This window comes from Megalops cyprinoides, unplaced genomic scaffold (assembly GCF_013368585.1).
Source record: "Megalops cyprinoides isolate fMegCyp1 unplaced genomic scaffold, fMegCyp1.pri scaffold_28_arrow_ctg1, whole genome shotgun sequence".
NCBI classification, from domain to species: domain Eukaryota; kingdom Metazoa; phylum Chordata; class Actinopteri; order Elopiformes; family Megalopidae; genus Megalops; species Megalops cyprinoides.
In genome coordinates, this window is record NW_023494724.1 from 63828 (window position 1) to 80276 (window position 16449).

At 42.1% G+C, this 16449-nt stretch overlaps 1 protein-coding gene and 1 pseudogene across 1 annotated transcript; both read left to right on the top strand.

Moving 5' to 3' along the window:
- LOC118772322 overlaps positions 1–16449 on the top strand; it is a 55434-nt pseudogene that overhangs the window by 15670 nt on the left and 23315 nt on the right.
- Positions 11967–12677, top strand: LOC118772326 (stonustoxin subunit beta-like). The gene has a single exon (XM_036520596.1). It carries the CDS (start codon positions 12021–12023, stop codon positions 12615–12617), a length of 597 nt encoding a protein of 198 aa, XP_036376489.1. The 5' UTR covers positions 11967–12020; the 3' UTR covers positions 12618–12677.

Here is a 16449-nt window from a genome sequence, read left to right on the forward strand (position 1 = left end):
TATACTAATATACCAAGCTTGTTTTTCCTTTAGCCATTTTGCTGCTTTAGCACTGATTAAATGTGCATTCCTGTGTCTGCAGTGAGCTGTCAGAGCTCCAGTCCATCTCTGCAGTGTGTGAGCAGATGAGCCAGCAGAGACTCTGCCAGCAGGTAAATGACTTCACTCATTCACCTGAACCTGCCTGCACCTGGAGTCACTCATTCACCTGACTCTGCCTGCACCTGGAGTCACTCATTCACCTGAATCTGTCTCCGCCTGGAGTCACCCTTTCACCACAGTCTGTCTTTACCCGGAGTCACGGATTCACCTCAGTGTATCCAGGTCTTACATATTCTTCTAACTGTGATCTGTACTGTATTCACTCATTTACCTGTGTCTGTCAGCCTTTATTCATGCAGCCCTCTTATTCACTGACTGGCTGGATTGTCTGTCCTTTAGCCCCTCATTCTTCTGAATCTGTCTGTCCAGTACAAAGCTCACCTGTCTGTCTCAGATACTCACTCATTCATCTGACTTCACTGGAAAAACTGTAATGTTTCTCCAGCTAATATTCTGAATTGCATTTTCTACAATTATTTCTTTGTCTTCATATTATCTTTTTCATTGTATATCCTTAATCTCTGGTTTAACTGGTGTCTTTATTTCTCTGCAGTCCATGATTGTAGATGCCTCACCCCTGTGCTCCAATGATCAGGACCTGGAAGCAGAAAATAGTAATAATAATAATTTTCACTGTATTATTATTACAAATCAAAAATGGTTATCAGAATATGGTCATCTCTTAGAAAACCTCATCAATTCATCTCACCCACAGCATCACTATCTACAGACACACAACTGCTATTTAATAATACAGCTACTGACACACTACTGCTATGCAATACCACATAATACTCTCACACTCACTCTCACTCCATTTATCTTGCAAATAGAAAAGGGTTATCTGAACAGGGTCATCTTTTAGAAAACCTCACCAATTCCTCTCACCTACACCATCACTAACTACAAACACACCAGAGCTGTTTAATACCACAGCCAACAGACACACTACTGCTGTATAACACATTAATACTCCCACGCCCTTCAGCCACACTCTTATGAAAATGTCTCAATTTTTACAGAGAAATGTGCACAAAGAATCCAAGAGAACCTGAAATCCAGTCTGAAGAAGAGGTTTGAGTGCATATTTGAAGGGGTTGTAACATCAGGAAAACACACCCTCCTCAACAATATTTACACAGAGCTCTACATCATAGAGGGGGACAGTGAGAGGGTCAATAATGAACACGAGGTGTGGCAGATTGCGACAGCATGCAGGACACAGACCACAAAATACACTGCAATCAACTGCAATGACGTCTTTAAACCCTTACCTGGACAAGAGAAACCCATCAGAACTGTGCTGACGAAGGGGATCGCTGGCATTGGAAAAACAGTTTCTGTGCAGAAGTTCGTTCTTGACTGGGCAGAAGGAAAAGCCAATCAGGATGTTCGTTTCATGTTTGTTCTTCCTTTTCGGGAGCTGAACTTGATTCATGATGAACAATACAGTCTGCTTGGGCTTCTGCATGTCTTCCACCCTGAAACAAGAGGGATTGAAAACATTAATTCTGATGTCGACAAAGTTTTGTTCATCTTTGATGGTCTGGATGAAAGCAAACTTCCCTTCAATTTCCAACACAGCGAGGTGTTGTCTGATGTAAAAAAGACGTCCTCGGTGGACATGCTGCTGACAAACCTCATTAAGGGGAATCTGCTTCCCTCTGCTCTCCTCTGGATCACCTCCCGGCCGGCAGCAGCCAATCAGATCCCTTCAGAGTATATCCACCGTGTGACAGAGGTACAAGGGTTCAGTGACTCACAGAAGGAGGAGTACTTCAGGAAGAGATTCAGTGATGAGAACCAGGCCAGCAGAATTATCTCTCACTTGAAATCATGCAGGAGTCTCTACACGATGTGTCACATTCCAGTCTTCAGCTGGATTTCTGCTACTGTTCTGGAGCAACTGTTTGGTGAAGCTGACTGTGGAGAAATCCCTAAAACTCTGACTGGAATGTACACACACTTCCTGCTCATTCAGTCCAGCATCAAGGATCAGAAATATCAGGGAAGAAATGAGACAGATCCACAAAAGCTTCTGGCACTGGATAAAGACATAATTCTGAAACTGGGGCAGCTGGCTTTCCAACACCTGGAAAATGGCAATCTCATGTTCTATGAAGAGGACCTGAGAAAGTGTGGCATTGATGTCACTGAAGCGTCAGTGTACTCTGGGGTGTGCACAGAAATCTTTAAAGAGGAGTCTGTGCTGTATCAGAAGAAAGTGTACTGCTTTGTGCATCTGAGCATCCAGGAGTACCTGGCCGCTCTGTTTGTGTTTCACTCATTTATAAATAAGAATGTAAATGCACTGAAGTCTGTTTTAGGTCAATGGTCTAAAGACGCTGAACTTTCACTCTATGACTTCCATCAAAGATTTGTTCAGAAGGCCTTGGAGAGTAAGAATGGACACCTGGACCTTTTCCTGCGATTCCTTCTCGGCCTCTCACTGGATTCCAATCAGAACCTTCTCAAAGGCCTTCTGAAACAGACAGGAAGCAACTCAGAAAGCATCAAGAAAACAGTCCAGTACATAAAGAGTTTGGAAAGGAAGGATTCCACCCCAGAGAGGTGCATCAATCTGCTCCACTGTCTGGCTGAACTGAATGATGATTCACTTATGAAGGAGGTCCAAAAGTACCTGAGCTCAGGAAGTTGTTCTGGTGAATGGATCTCACCTGTGCACTGCTCTGCCCTGGCCTATATGCTCCTGATGTCAGAGGAGGTGCTGGATGAGTTTGACCTGAGGAAATACAACACCTCAGACGAGGGGCGCAGGAGACTGGTTCCAGCTGTGAGGTGCTGCAGAAAGGCTCTGTGAGTATTAACATGAATATCACCTTTCTAACATAGCATGATTATCCTTAAAACATATTTTAGAATATGATAGTGCATATTTAGCTGTACCATGTTGCCATATAATCAAAATCTCATTAGATTTTCCTTTCAATGCTTAAACCATTGCAGAATCACAAAATTTAAAAAAAATCAAAACTATTATGGACATTTATAGAGTTCATGTTAAACTGTTTGTGTAGGCAAGAGAGGGGTAAAGTAGTTGAGAAATATGGCCTGTGTCCACCTTAATGTTACAATGGAATATTGAATATTTGAGTGGAATTAGTTTATACATTTTCCCTAAACATCATGCCATCCTATTTCTTGAGAGTGGATAAAATATTTTCTCAGTATTTTTATTTGTTTCAGTATGAGAATATTGTTTAGAATATGCAACATTCTCAGGGAGGTATAGTTATAGTTATGATACTATCACCAGACCTAAATCGTGATTATGCATTACTGTATTATTGTCATTTAAGAAGTGTTTTTTCTGAGCCTTAACTTGAGCATTATGTTTAGCTGAGCAGTAAAGCTTAGAGATGTGGTTGGTAAATAAATTTACAGCCAGCTTTAAAAGGCAAGTGTTCACGGTGTCAGGACCAGCAGGACTTCAGAGTTCAGTATCTTTAAGGTCTGAGACAGATCCAGAAACTGGATTAAATTAGACAATATGTAGACAAGATGGATCCCTTCTGTCTGTGCCTGTCCAAGCATTCATTAAAGTGTAAAAAAGGATCCAGTAGATTAAAAAAAACATTGATTAAAAAGATTTACAAAATTGTGTTCATAAATTTGCAGAGGGAGGGTGACAGAGGCTTTAGTCCCCATCAGCGATTTAATCATTTTCCAGAATGTGGGAGGATTGTTTAGGTTACATAGATTTTCAAAAAGAAGTTTAAAATAAATTCTGATTTTGATTTCCTCCTTAAAAAGTACACTTGTTGGATAAATATCTGAAATGAGTCCAGTCACAGGAGAAATTTGCACTCACGCAAAGACATTTGAAAGTATTATTGACTTCTGCAATCTCTGTATTCCTCAGTGTTTAAAGATGATAAGAGGGTGTAAAACAAAATGTTTTTTTTTTTTTTAAATGTCAGTCTGCAAAAACCACATACCAAATTATCTGGGGAAAGTTTCATGCCTTCTATAAGGAAAATAATGAGATATGACAACTTTAACTGTAGACTTGTGGATTTTTCACACAGATGGAAACTGTTCCTTCATAAGGTCTCTTTCTCTAAGACTCCCTCAGTTTTGTATAGGTCGTGACAGAATGTATAATTCCTTTGGTCCCATGCTTATTCTTATTCAGAACTGAGAGTCAGAACTGAGCAGGAGATTTGAGAGTCTCTCACCACACTGACAGGCCGATTCGAGCTTGTGAGAGCGTGGTGGCGATCTTGCTGACGGGAACACCGTGTTGTGGGGATGGAAGCAGCAGCAGGAGGTGGCTGAGTTATCAGGAACCTCAGGAGTAGCAGAGAGTCTCACAGCAGCAGACACAACACCACAACAGTGGGGTGGTCACTGCTATAAAAGTGATTAAAATCAATGAGATCAATATGAGATAGCAAATTTAAATCTTTTAATATACTCTGATTAAAATAATGAAAGCTTGTCAAAGTTGTCCATACAAATACAATATATATTTTTCTGTCAGAGACATTGGGAAGTAGAAATATTTTTGTTATAGTGAATATTTGGCCATAAATGCTGTATTATTTTGCTCTTTTCAGATTCAGTAACTGTAACCTTACAGAGGAGTCCTTTGAAATTGTGGCCTCAGCTCTCCAGTCAGCCACCTCACCCCTGAGAGAGCTGGATCTCAGCTTCTGTAACCTGGGAGAATCAGGCGGGAAGCTACTCCTTGCTGGACTGAACTGTAGTCTACAGATGTTCAAGTAGGTGCAACTCTTTATCATTTGCTTTGATGCACTGTGGTTGGATTGGAAGGGGAAGGTATATTTGATGGCTGAAATATGCTGGAATCCATGGTGATTGCAGCTGTAATTGGTCGTACTTCGAATGCTTTGCAGTAGGCCCTATAGCGATAGGATGCATATCCAGATAGGATAGACCAGTGGCGGGAAGAATTATTAGGGGTAGCAGAACATTTGATATTCACGGAGGCCGAGAACAGCTGTGCTTGCAGTTATTTTTTTAATGTCGTTATCTCGAGATAACTGGTTAATTTATCTCATTATCTCGAGATAACAAGGCTCGTTATCATGAGAAAACAAAAGGTTGTTTCCTCTTATTACTTATAATGTTTATCAGAGATCAGGAGCGCCATGCCAGCATGCATAGGTGGCATCTTGACAACTGTAGCAACTGATTTCCATAGATATTAAATAAACCCTTTAAGAAGAAAATCCCAGTCTTGCTTCTCCCTTCATGATTTCAGCAGTGTAGCATCCAGACAGCATGTAACGCCTTCCTGGGCCAGAGGTTAAACACAAATTTGTACATTTTTTAAATACAGATGCAGATGTAGATGTAGATTTAAAATGCAGATAGCGCTGAGGGTAGAAGGGGGAGAAATGATAAGTCGTGTTTTTTCAAGTTAGCACAGCAGATGTATTCCTGTAAGCTTATATAACATGTAAAGTTAGGTGTTAGTGCAGTGCTCTGTTGCCTGCTATGAACTTTCAAGCATTGGCAGATCCGCGAGAGAGTCTACTGTAAGTGTTCAGAAGGAGTCAGACCTCTGGCTCATTGGGGTCATGTCTGTTGGACACCCCAAAAATGTGTGTAACTAACCCTTGTGTTGTGGAGGAACAGGGTATACTCCAGCAGCCTGTACCTCATTGGATGGCATATCTGTCACCTCTGTATCTTTGACACACACCCACATGCTAGTTATTATCAGTGAAAACAAACTATGCACTCTGCCTACTTTAATGTGGGGTACTCAGTCCTTTTTGTGGTCTTGGTCAGCTTTACATCACTGACCTATCACATTCAGAGATGTCAGCCTAACATCATCCAAAATTCATTTTTGAGTTGCATCCAGAGAAAAGACATATGTCCAAAAGTAAATACCCCACTGTAAAGTGGCCGGCAGTGTAGCATAGTGGTTAAGGAGCAGGACTGAAAGGTTGCCGGTTTGATTTCCCCACTAGGGCACTGCTGTTGTATCCTTGGGCAAGCTGCTTAACCCAAAATTGCCTAGTAAATATCCAGCTGCTTAAATGGATAACATTGTTAAACAACAAAAAAAAACCAAATCAACAAAAAAAAAGGTATAACCTATGTAAGTCGCTCTGGGTAAGAGCATCTGCCAAATGACGTAATGTAATGTCCCGCATGGTTTTATTGTGATTACAGCCAGACAAGTACATGTATTAGCTTAGTAGAAAACACTGTGAGTTTCTTCATTATAGTCAAAGGGAATTGGACAAGTTGGGGGGTGCTCGTCAATGTATTGGCTGCTTCAACTCCTGCAATAAGAAGTAGCTTCTGCTTCCATTCCAGTTCTGTTGAGTTCAGTGGGTTTTCTGGTTGCCAGTGCTAACCGCTGTATCTGGTTGTTTGGATGATACTGTGGGGCCTGGGGCTGTGAAATGTTAGCATGTTGCTGTACAAGTGCTGTTGAGGAGGAACATTTTAGTCTCTGTAGTAAAACGTACAGTGCCTGTGACTATGCAGTTAGGAAAAGGCACTATAACTTTTAACAGTTCAAGTGATTTGAAATTTTAAGTTTTCATGTCACTGTTTTCATTCAGAAATTTGTTATATTTCCCATGATGGAGAGGGGATATCCAGTGTAGAACTTTATATACCCAAATATACATATAGGGAAATGTAAATAACACATCGATGCTGATAAACTGCAGTGAGTATGTTTATGAGAAACGCAAAATTGTGCATTACAATATACAAGTACACATTTTCTTTGAGTTTAGTTCAGTAGAGTCCTAACTGATCTGTACCAAATGCTAGCCTGTACCACCCCCTGCTGGTGGGGTTTGCTCCTCATTGTTTCATTCTAACTTTTATCACATTATGCAATTCAAGTCATGCAAATTAAAGCCTATTGTGTGTCTGTGTTTGTGGGTAAACACCAATGGAACTGGTTCTGACCATTTGAAGATGAAAATACCAACTAAAAGTATACACTGTCTCAGAAAACTTATTTTTGTCTTCTATACAGAATCTTTAACTGTACCTTCAGAGAGGAATCATGGGAAACTGTGAGAGAGCTGGACCTCACCAACAGTAACCTGGGAGACTCAGGAGTGAAGCTGCTCTGTGCTGCACTCAGTCCAAACAGTAAACTACAGACATTGAGGTGAGTGGTGCTGCTAAATTTTCAATAGATGGCAGGGAAATAGCATGAATAACCTGAATGACAGATGATACTTAAAATATCTGCTCATCCCCCCATGAGCAACAACCCAGGATGCTGCGGTTTCTCTTATTAACACCAGAGGGCGATGTCACTGACAAAGTGCATGAAGTTAAATTAATGCAGTTTACAGCTGATGACTCCTGACAGCACTCTCTTTATGACCTGTATAATCAGTCTATACAGGTGTTTGGGAGTGAGGGGGAGATATTTAGACATTACAAGGTCAGTCATCAGATCCTACATGTAGAATCCTGAGGGCTCATTGGGCCAATCAAATATTCAAAGCAAATGTGGGGTAACAATGATGTGTCTGTAGGGGGTGATGACATCGGCAGTGTAGAGCACATTAGGATGGCAGGTATGCCTACTGTACTGACAGGCTGGCATGGGGTTTCTCATACCGTTACAACACCAAGAGTTAGGCTCTTTTAGGGATTTCCTTCAGAAATATCCACAAAGAGGTCTAATTCACTTCTTCACCATATATCCTTACAGAAGTAAGAGAACCTCATGCAGCACACAATAAATGACTAAACTTATTTCATTCACTTTCTTTCTTATCTTCTACTTATTCTGCAGTTATCCTACTGCATTACATCGTCACAACTTCTCTAAAACTACAAATACTGTTCTTTCTTATTGGTCTGTCTTATCTGGACAGCCTGTTCAGCTCATTGCTACATCTGTTGATTTGAGCCTACTGGAAAGCATTGCAGCTAATACCAATCACACACGCGTGCACACGCACACACACACACACACACACATGCACACGCGCACACACACACACACACACACACACACACACACAGTGGTTGTGATATTAACACCCAATATCTCTTCACAGGGTTTACTGTTTTAACTAGACTTGCAAGAAGACATTTTATCTGAATTCTTTTAAAAGAAAATATCAACAAAAGTGTGTGCTGAAATGATTTGTTGGAGTGTAGACAGTGCTGTTCATCACAGACCTTTTCTGTTATAGTTGCAGAAAAATCATCACACTGAATCTATGGTTGCATTTCCATTAAAATAAGATTTGAGGAGTGTGTGTATTTATATAATGAGCAGAGATTCTGTCTCTTTTTCTCCACAGACTGACACAGTGTAATCTCACAGAGGGCTGCTGTGATGATCTGGCCTCAGTGCTGCGCTCACACCACTCAGAGCTGAGAGAGCTGGAGCTGAGAGACAATGACCTGCAGGATTCAGGAGTGAGAGCGCTCTCTGCTGGACTGGAGGATCCACACTGTAAACTACAGAGACTGGGGTGAGGAGAATAATAATGTACAGTTAACTCCTGATTATCTAGGCTAATGGAATGGAGCCATGGCACAAATAATCAACAAAGTGTTACATTAATGTTTTCATATGTATCTACCATTTAAATAAGCAAGTAAATTTTAGGATGAAATAACACGTCCTGAAAATGATACACATAGAAAAATGCACGACAATGAATCCAAATGTCTCTTTGCTAAAGTTTCCATTTGAATGGCTGGTGAGCTGCAGCTGTGCTTCCCCTGTGGGCGGGGTTTGAGTTTGTCCCTCTTTCCTGTTGGCTCCCAACATCCATGCACAATGCCTGCCACATGTACATTGTACATTGTTATGACAGATATACCAACACATTTGAGCATGCCCTGGAGAGAAATTGATACAGCTGGCAAACAATTTTATTTTGTTTTATCAAGTGAATGTCACCTATATTATAAATATAATGAAAATATGATCTTTCCATCATATTTTCATTATATTTATAATATAGGTGACATTCACTTGATATAATCACATGATCTGAACCTGTGCGAGCAGTGTATATGTTTATTAGTGAATTAATCCAGCTTTTACAATCAGAAATGAAGTTGTTTGCCAGCTGTATCAATTTCTTTTGAGTTTCAGGTTAGGCTATACAACTCATTTTATATATACAGTAGTTCACATTGATATAAATATTCAGTTTGAATATATGTACACACACGCTGGGTATTTGATTCCCTGGTGTGGCTGGCTTCACTCTGCTGCAGTGGCAGTCTCTGACCTGGATGCAGTGTCTTGTGTTGAAGGTAAAGGGCTGTCTGGCAGGTCCAGCTCAGTAGTTCTGGCTTGGACAGGCTCAGATCAGTGGGATTCAGCAGGAACCTCACCTAGACTACAACAGCAGAGTGTAGCCTTTGCCTGTGTGTCCCCTGCAGTCTTTAAACAGAGACCTGCACTGCAGGCACTGGGAGGTTTCAAACCGCTAATGATTCTCCTCTTTAGAGGTAGGGAAAAATATGCTCAAGATCAAATCGCCTGTTGCTAATGCAGTAATAGGTCACATTTTTAGAGTGAAGGAGGATGTGAACATTATTAATATTTAATAAGCTTCATTGTTGGTGTTAGAGGGAAATATTGCTGAGAGACAACCATGCCATGGGGAGGATTAGGTAGAGTTCTTACTGTTAGTGGATTCAGCCTTTACCCGCCTGTACTCTTTGGAAATTAGATATCCCTTACCAAAAAAAGGGAGAGAATTTATGTAGGAAATGCAGATTCTCTGATTCTCCTAATTAACCTTTATATATAATTTGAAAATGGGAGAATAAGACTATACGAGCAACCTGAAATCAGGGTCAGTAAAGCAGATCAGATCTCCTCAAGGTAAAGCCACCCCTATGGGACTGACTTTCAAGCTACCCGCAATGCATGAGTGCAGGGTCAAAGAGCAAATATATAACTATACAAATATATAAGACTAACACAGGAACATGATGTTAGTTAATCACAGTTTCAGGAGCCAGTCGCAATTTCAGTGCATGTCTTTTAGAGTCTTGTGTTGTGTTGGAGTCAGCTTGGGGAGAGGACTAGCTTTGAATTTGCGTCACTTTGAAAAGCCTTTTTATCAACTCAGCATTGTCTCAGCATTTAATTAAATATAGCTGCAGGGCATGTTCTCTTTGCATACAATGCACTCTCATCTGGTTGGCCAAGAAGTGACCAGATGTGATGACTAGACCATTTAGAGTAGAGTGCATGTTGGATGTGAAGGGAAAAGTCATGTGCTTTACCTAATTACAGTACTGATCAGTTTAACGTCACGCTTGTCAGTCATGCTTGCTCCTGCTTTTTGTGGGGGTAAAATGACATTTTTGCAAGGGTCCCACCCAAATGTATTAATATCATAGTTCTATGCTGCAGTTTCCATTTGCATTATGACCATGAGAATACCCTGAGTGTCGGGTATTCTGGCAATTTCTCCTGCTTTTCCTCCAGAGCTGTGACAGTGAAGGGCTCTTCTCTCCTTCTCTCTGCAGGCTGTCAGGCTGTTTGGTCACAGAGAGAGGCTGTGCTTCTCTGGCTTCAGCTCTGCGTTCAAACCCCTCGCACCTGAGAGAGCTGGATCTGAGCTACAACCACCCAGGAGACTCAGGAGTGAGAGCGCTCTCTGCTGGAGTGGAGGACCCCAGCTTTAAACTGGAGACACTGCTGTAAGCAGAGTTCTGCTCCTTTGTGTGTGTAGATGTCTGGTGTTAATGGAAAACCTAGTGAGATGTGTAAGATGGTGCCCAGTGTTCTCATCTGATCAGTAGAGTCCTGGCAGTGTGTGGAACTCTCCCATTGTTACAGAGCTCTGAGTTTCCACACTGCACTTCATAGGCAGAAAGTCTGTGTCTCTCAGTCTCTGTTCTTCTGTTCCTACAGTGTGGACCATGGAGGAGAGATTAGGCTCAGACCAGGACTGAGGAAATGTAAGTCTGCACTGAAGGCTTTAAAATGGAAAGAACAGATTAACAGAAGAAGGGCAGTTTTTGGAAAAACAGTAAACTATGGTCCTGTTATACTGCCAGTCTATCATCCTCCACTCCTCTCCTCTACAGTATCTGCCTTCTCTCTTCTCTCTTCTTCACTCCTCTTCCTCCATCCTTGGCTGCATCTCAGTCCGGATTTGATCAGTCCTCACCCTCGTGCCCTGCACTAGGAGTCAGCACCTTGAGTCATGTAACAGTGACATCACATGAGTAGATGCTGATTAAGCGGGGGGGGGAGCCATTTAAAAATGATTCTCTCTCATTTACATCTGCACTCAGATGTCTCTCAAAAACATCAGCTGTATGTAACATTTTTTGTTCATGTGTCACTATAAGCCAGAGAGTGCAAACAAATGTGACATTAGATGTAACACACACTCACACACAACCACATCAGACAGACAGACACACATACACGCGAACAGACACACACAGGCATACACTCACACACATACACATACACACTCACACACATACACACACACACACAAACACACAAACACACAAACAGACACACACACACAAAAACACGAACACACACACAGACACACACACACACACACAAACACGAACACACACACAGACACACACACACACAGACAGACACACACACGCTACACACACACAGACACACACACACACACAAAAACACAAACAGACACACACACACACACACACACAAAAACACAAACAGACACACACACACACACACACACAAACACGAACACACAAACAGACACACACACACACACACACACACACAAACACGAACACACAAACAGACACACACACACACACAGACAGACACACACACGCTACACACAAACAGACACACACACACACACACATACACACATGAACAAACGCACACACGAACAGAAACACACACACACATTCATACCACACAGGGCAGTACTGATCTCCTGGTTCTGATGCAGTTGATTGTGTTGGAGATGTTGCCTCTTCTAATCTCCTTCCTGTCTGCAGATGCCTGCCAGCTCACACTGGACCCCAACACAGCAAACAGAGAGCTGTCTCTATCTGAGGGAGACAGGAAGGTGATATGCACACCGGGGAGAGAGCAGCCATATCCTGATCACCCAGAGAGATTTGACTCCATATGGCAGGTGCTGTGCAGAGAGGGTCTGTCTGGGGCTCGCTGTTACTGGGAGGCTGAGTACAGTGGGGTGGGTGTGATTGCAATTGCGTATAAAGGAATCAGCAGGAAAGGAGGATGGGGTTCTGACAGCAGGTTTGGACGCAATGACCACTCCTGGAGTTTGTGCTGCAGAGGTGACGGGTTCTGTCCATGGCACAATAATAACCGCAATTTCATACCCGCCCCTTCCTCCCACTCCGGCAGAGTAGGAGTGTATCTGGACTGGCCGGCCGGCACTCTGTCCTTCTACAGAGTCTCCTCTGACACTCTGACCCTCCTGCACACTTTCCACACCACATTCACTCAACCCCTCTATCCTGGGTTTAGAGTTTGGAATGGCGCCTCAGTTTCCCTATGCATGCTTGGATAGACTCCTGTATCCTGGAGGAGTTGATGGGATGTTATTCACTGTTGTCATGACTACATAAATCTCCACATTAATACTGACAGTGTACAAACACTGGAGGGTTCACTCATTCACTTTAAACAGATTTTAGTTTTAGTTTGATTCATAGCACTGTTGTAATGCAGTCAATCTAGAAATGAGTGATTTATTTTGTTAATTTTTGCAAAGGTGTTTTTTAATCTTGGTCATGTTATTGGGGGGGGAGGCTGTGTTGAATGTGAGGAGGAGGGTCGTACATGCAGGACTGAGTCCCATTGTTCCGTTCAACATCAGGATGCACTGACACGTATTCACCACAAGGTGGGGGTATTAAGACATGATTATCACAAGAAATATTGTATGCCAACAAACTGTGACAACACTGTAAGAGTTAGGGGTCATAATTTGGGGTTGTGATGAGCTGAGATGTAGTATGACTAGTGTTTCTCTTCCCTGCTTTAGTAATTAATCCCACATGCTATCAGACCTAGAAGGGGGAATTGTTACTTGCGGCGCACTGTGTGTGTGTGGAGTCTGGGTTTTTGTTTGGCTCTGCCACCCTTTTGTTTTGTAGCTAGTTGTATGTTTTGGGTAAAGGCATTTAGGCTTGTTTTTGTTTTGTTAAGTTCTTATCGTTGGCATCATCTGTTGTCCTCTCCCCATTTCCTGTGTATATGTGTTACTGTAAATATTGTAAATACTGTAAATATACCGCACACCCTTATGCATTGGCCCTGTGTCTGTGTGTTTTTCCGTGTCTGCACCGTCCAAGCCAGTGGTGGTTGGTTGTTTTATTTTTTTTGTGTTGCATCCCTCACCCGTACCCCTGGACGCCATTTCACATCTGGGACGTAACAGGAATATGGAGTTATTAAAGGGGTAACATCAAGATCAAGACAATACATTGTTCTGATTCAGGTTCTGAAGATCTCAAAGTTTTCTTGTTAGATAGGTCAGATAAGATGCCAAAGTGTAATTAATTAGCTAGACATGGTGTCTGTAAGTCCTGATGTTTAATCTGTTATTTCAATCTTTTTATTTTTGTCATGTCAGTATACTGTGTTTCTATATGATTGTACTCTGAACAGATACACTCTCGGTTATGGGACTCTTTTTTATTTTACCATGGAGTGATTTTGCTTTATTTCATGTATACCATGTTAATTTTGCATTGTTAATGCTTCTCCCTCAACTTCATGATTTCATCTGTGCTTTTTATATCGCCAAAGCCCCTGCTATCCAGGCGTGAAAAGCGCATCTGCTGGCTGTCAGCAGTGTAAAAGGAATGTTGAATGTGCTCATCTTGTGTGTTGCTCTGGATTAGAGCATGCTGAGTAGCAGAATGTAATGTAGTGGGCATGGTGAACTGTAGTGCTGGTTCATTAAAGATTTCTCCACATTCAGCCAACCTTTAAGAGAACTGACGAAGAACGCCTCCAAGTGGGAGTGGCCACAGGAACTCCACGTTGCCCTTGACAACATTAAACAGCGTCTGACTCGTGAGGCTGTTATGACATAGTTTGTCCCAGAAAACATGAATGAACTGGCTGATGACTCAAGTCCGGTTGGATCAGGAGCAGCGCTCGCGCGGAGGGCATCTCCAGGTGAACCAGCCAAAGGGGCAAGTTCTGCCAGCCGGGCTCTCTCCACTGTAGCACTAGAACAGAAACAAGGCTCAGAGGCTCTGGCTGTTGTGTGGGGGTGTGAACACTTTCACACACACCTCTGTGGAGCCCCATTTACCTAACAGAGCTGGATAACCAGATCATTCCTCGGTCTGAAAGTGGTACAGCAGAATGGTGGCCCTCAGCCCAACCACAAGTGGGTGCATTCTGACACCACAGCAAACAAACTGAAGCGAATATATCTGGTGCTTTTCTAAAGATTGGAGTGAAGAAATTTGGGGAAATTATGAGAAAATTACAGATTCTCTGAATACATGAGGCTTTCAGACCCAGACATTATAGTGTAACAATTAGATATACAAAATACATTACATATACATATGTTATAACATAATTATTTATGTTGTAATAATGACAAATTTCTAGAAATTTCTCCCAAAATTATTTTGATTTCTGTGGAATGTTTTATTTGCAGTGATGATATGTGTATCCATAAACATATGATTGGCCATCCCTCAGAAATTAGTCTCATCTAATCTCATCTGAGTAAAGCACTATGGGAAGTGCAGTCCCCGTGGGATCGGTGTTGGGAGATCTACTGCTCCTTATTTATATAAACAAGGCCATGAAAAGCAAGACAGCTCAATTTGCTGCTGATGCAGTTTCACAGTTAATGTACATACAGAATCGCTACATAAATCCCTGCTATAACACAGGAATCAGGGTGCACCTGTATTACCATTCTGCTCTGTCTCCCATTACCTGTGTAAATAAGGATGTAGCACTGCGGTGCTGCGGTCAGAGCACAGCCACACCCTCCTCACTCCTTCTGCTCATTAAAGAGTCATTCCTGCCCTTTCCCAAATTAAAAACTCCCCAACCAGCATGATACCTTTTCTAATAACACTATTTGTGCCTTTCACCTGTGGCTGAAAGCTGCACCTCCCACTCAAATAGGGCTCTTGCTGTGTTTACCAACCAACATTTTACATGTATATACAATTACTTTTTAAACTAAGAGCAGTTAAAACTGAAAAATACACAGATTAATATGTGGTAATTAGTGGTAGCCGTATATTCTTCGGAAGACGATGAGCTCCATACAAAGCGCTCCATTCCTAGATTGGGGAATGAGTTTCAGGTGTGATTGAGTGTGTGCATGGTTGTGTGGGAAGTCGGAAGGCATAAATCTCGATTTCACAGTCGGGGCACTTTCTCTTCTGTTGCTGCTGCTGGGGCCAACTACAGTGGGGTAATTTTCCCCGCAAGGTACGCATTTTAAAGTTTGCTGCTGCTCATATGGTGTCTTTTTTTTTAACCGGGTAGATAATCCGGTTAATTCGTTTGTTTTAAAGGTTACACGGGAAGCCGCTGAGTGGACTGCGCAACACGTAGAATTCAACACAGGTTTCGCACAGCGGTCTGTGTGCAAGTGTGAAGTCAGTAGGCAGTGAAACTTTTTTTACGAGTTAAGGAGCTTCGTGTGTGTGTAATCCCTCATCTAGAACAGGAAGTCTGTAATGTGAATGTGAACTTTTTAAAGGGTTAATTCAGTTTAATTTATTTAATTGGTAAAGTTTAATCAGTTAATTGCTAACGGTGTTATTTATTTTGGTCTCTGTCAGGTTGAAATGATACCACTGTTTCCTTTTAGTAGTTTTTGCTTGTTTCCCTTTAGTGCAGCAGCGCATTTAAAATGGCATGGAATTGTTTCAGGGTAATTATATTGAATTGTTGAATATGCTCGAAGTCTGTTGCTACCTGAACCAAGTGTAATGTCCACTGGTGCCCTTGTAGCTTTGTGTCTCCAGAGTGGGGGGTCTTTCCCCTAGTGCCAGTTTGCCGGCCCATCGTGGAAGGGGGGGGTGGGGGGGGGGCTCTTGGATGCAGTTCCCCTCCTTGCTGTAGCCACTTCTCCAGTGGGTCGGTTTAGGGAGACTTTCCTGCATGAGGTGTCTTAAAGCTAAGTGAATGTGCACTTATCTTTGGTTTGGTTGCAGTGGTTTATTCACAATTATATAGCGGTGTAGTGGCTTGGGTATTTGCTTTCTCTCTCTCCTTCTCTGCTGTCCACTTCAGTTTCTCCATCCGGCACCTGGAGTGAGTGGTGGGGTGGAGGTGGAGCTGGCACTGAAGAAACCTCCTTCCAGTGAGAGTTATCTTTTTTAACAAATGTATACATACTGATTATA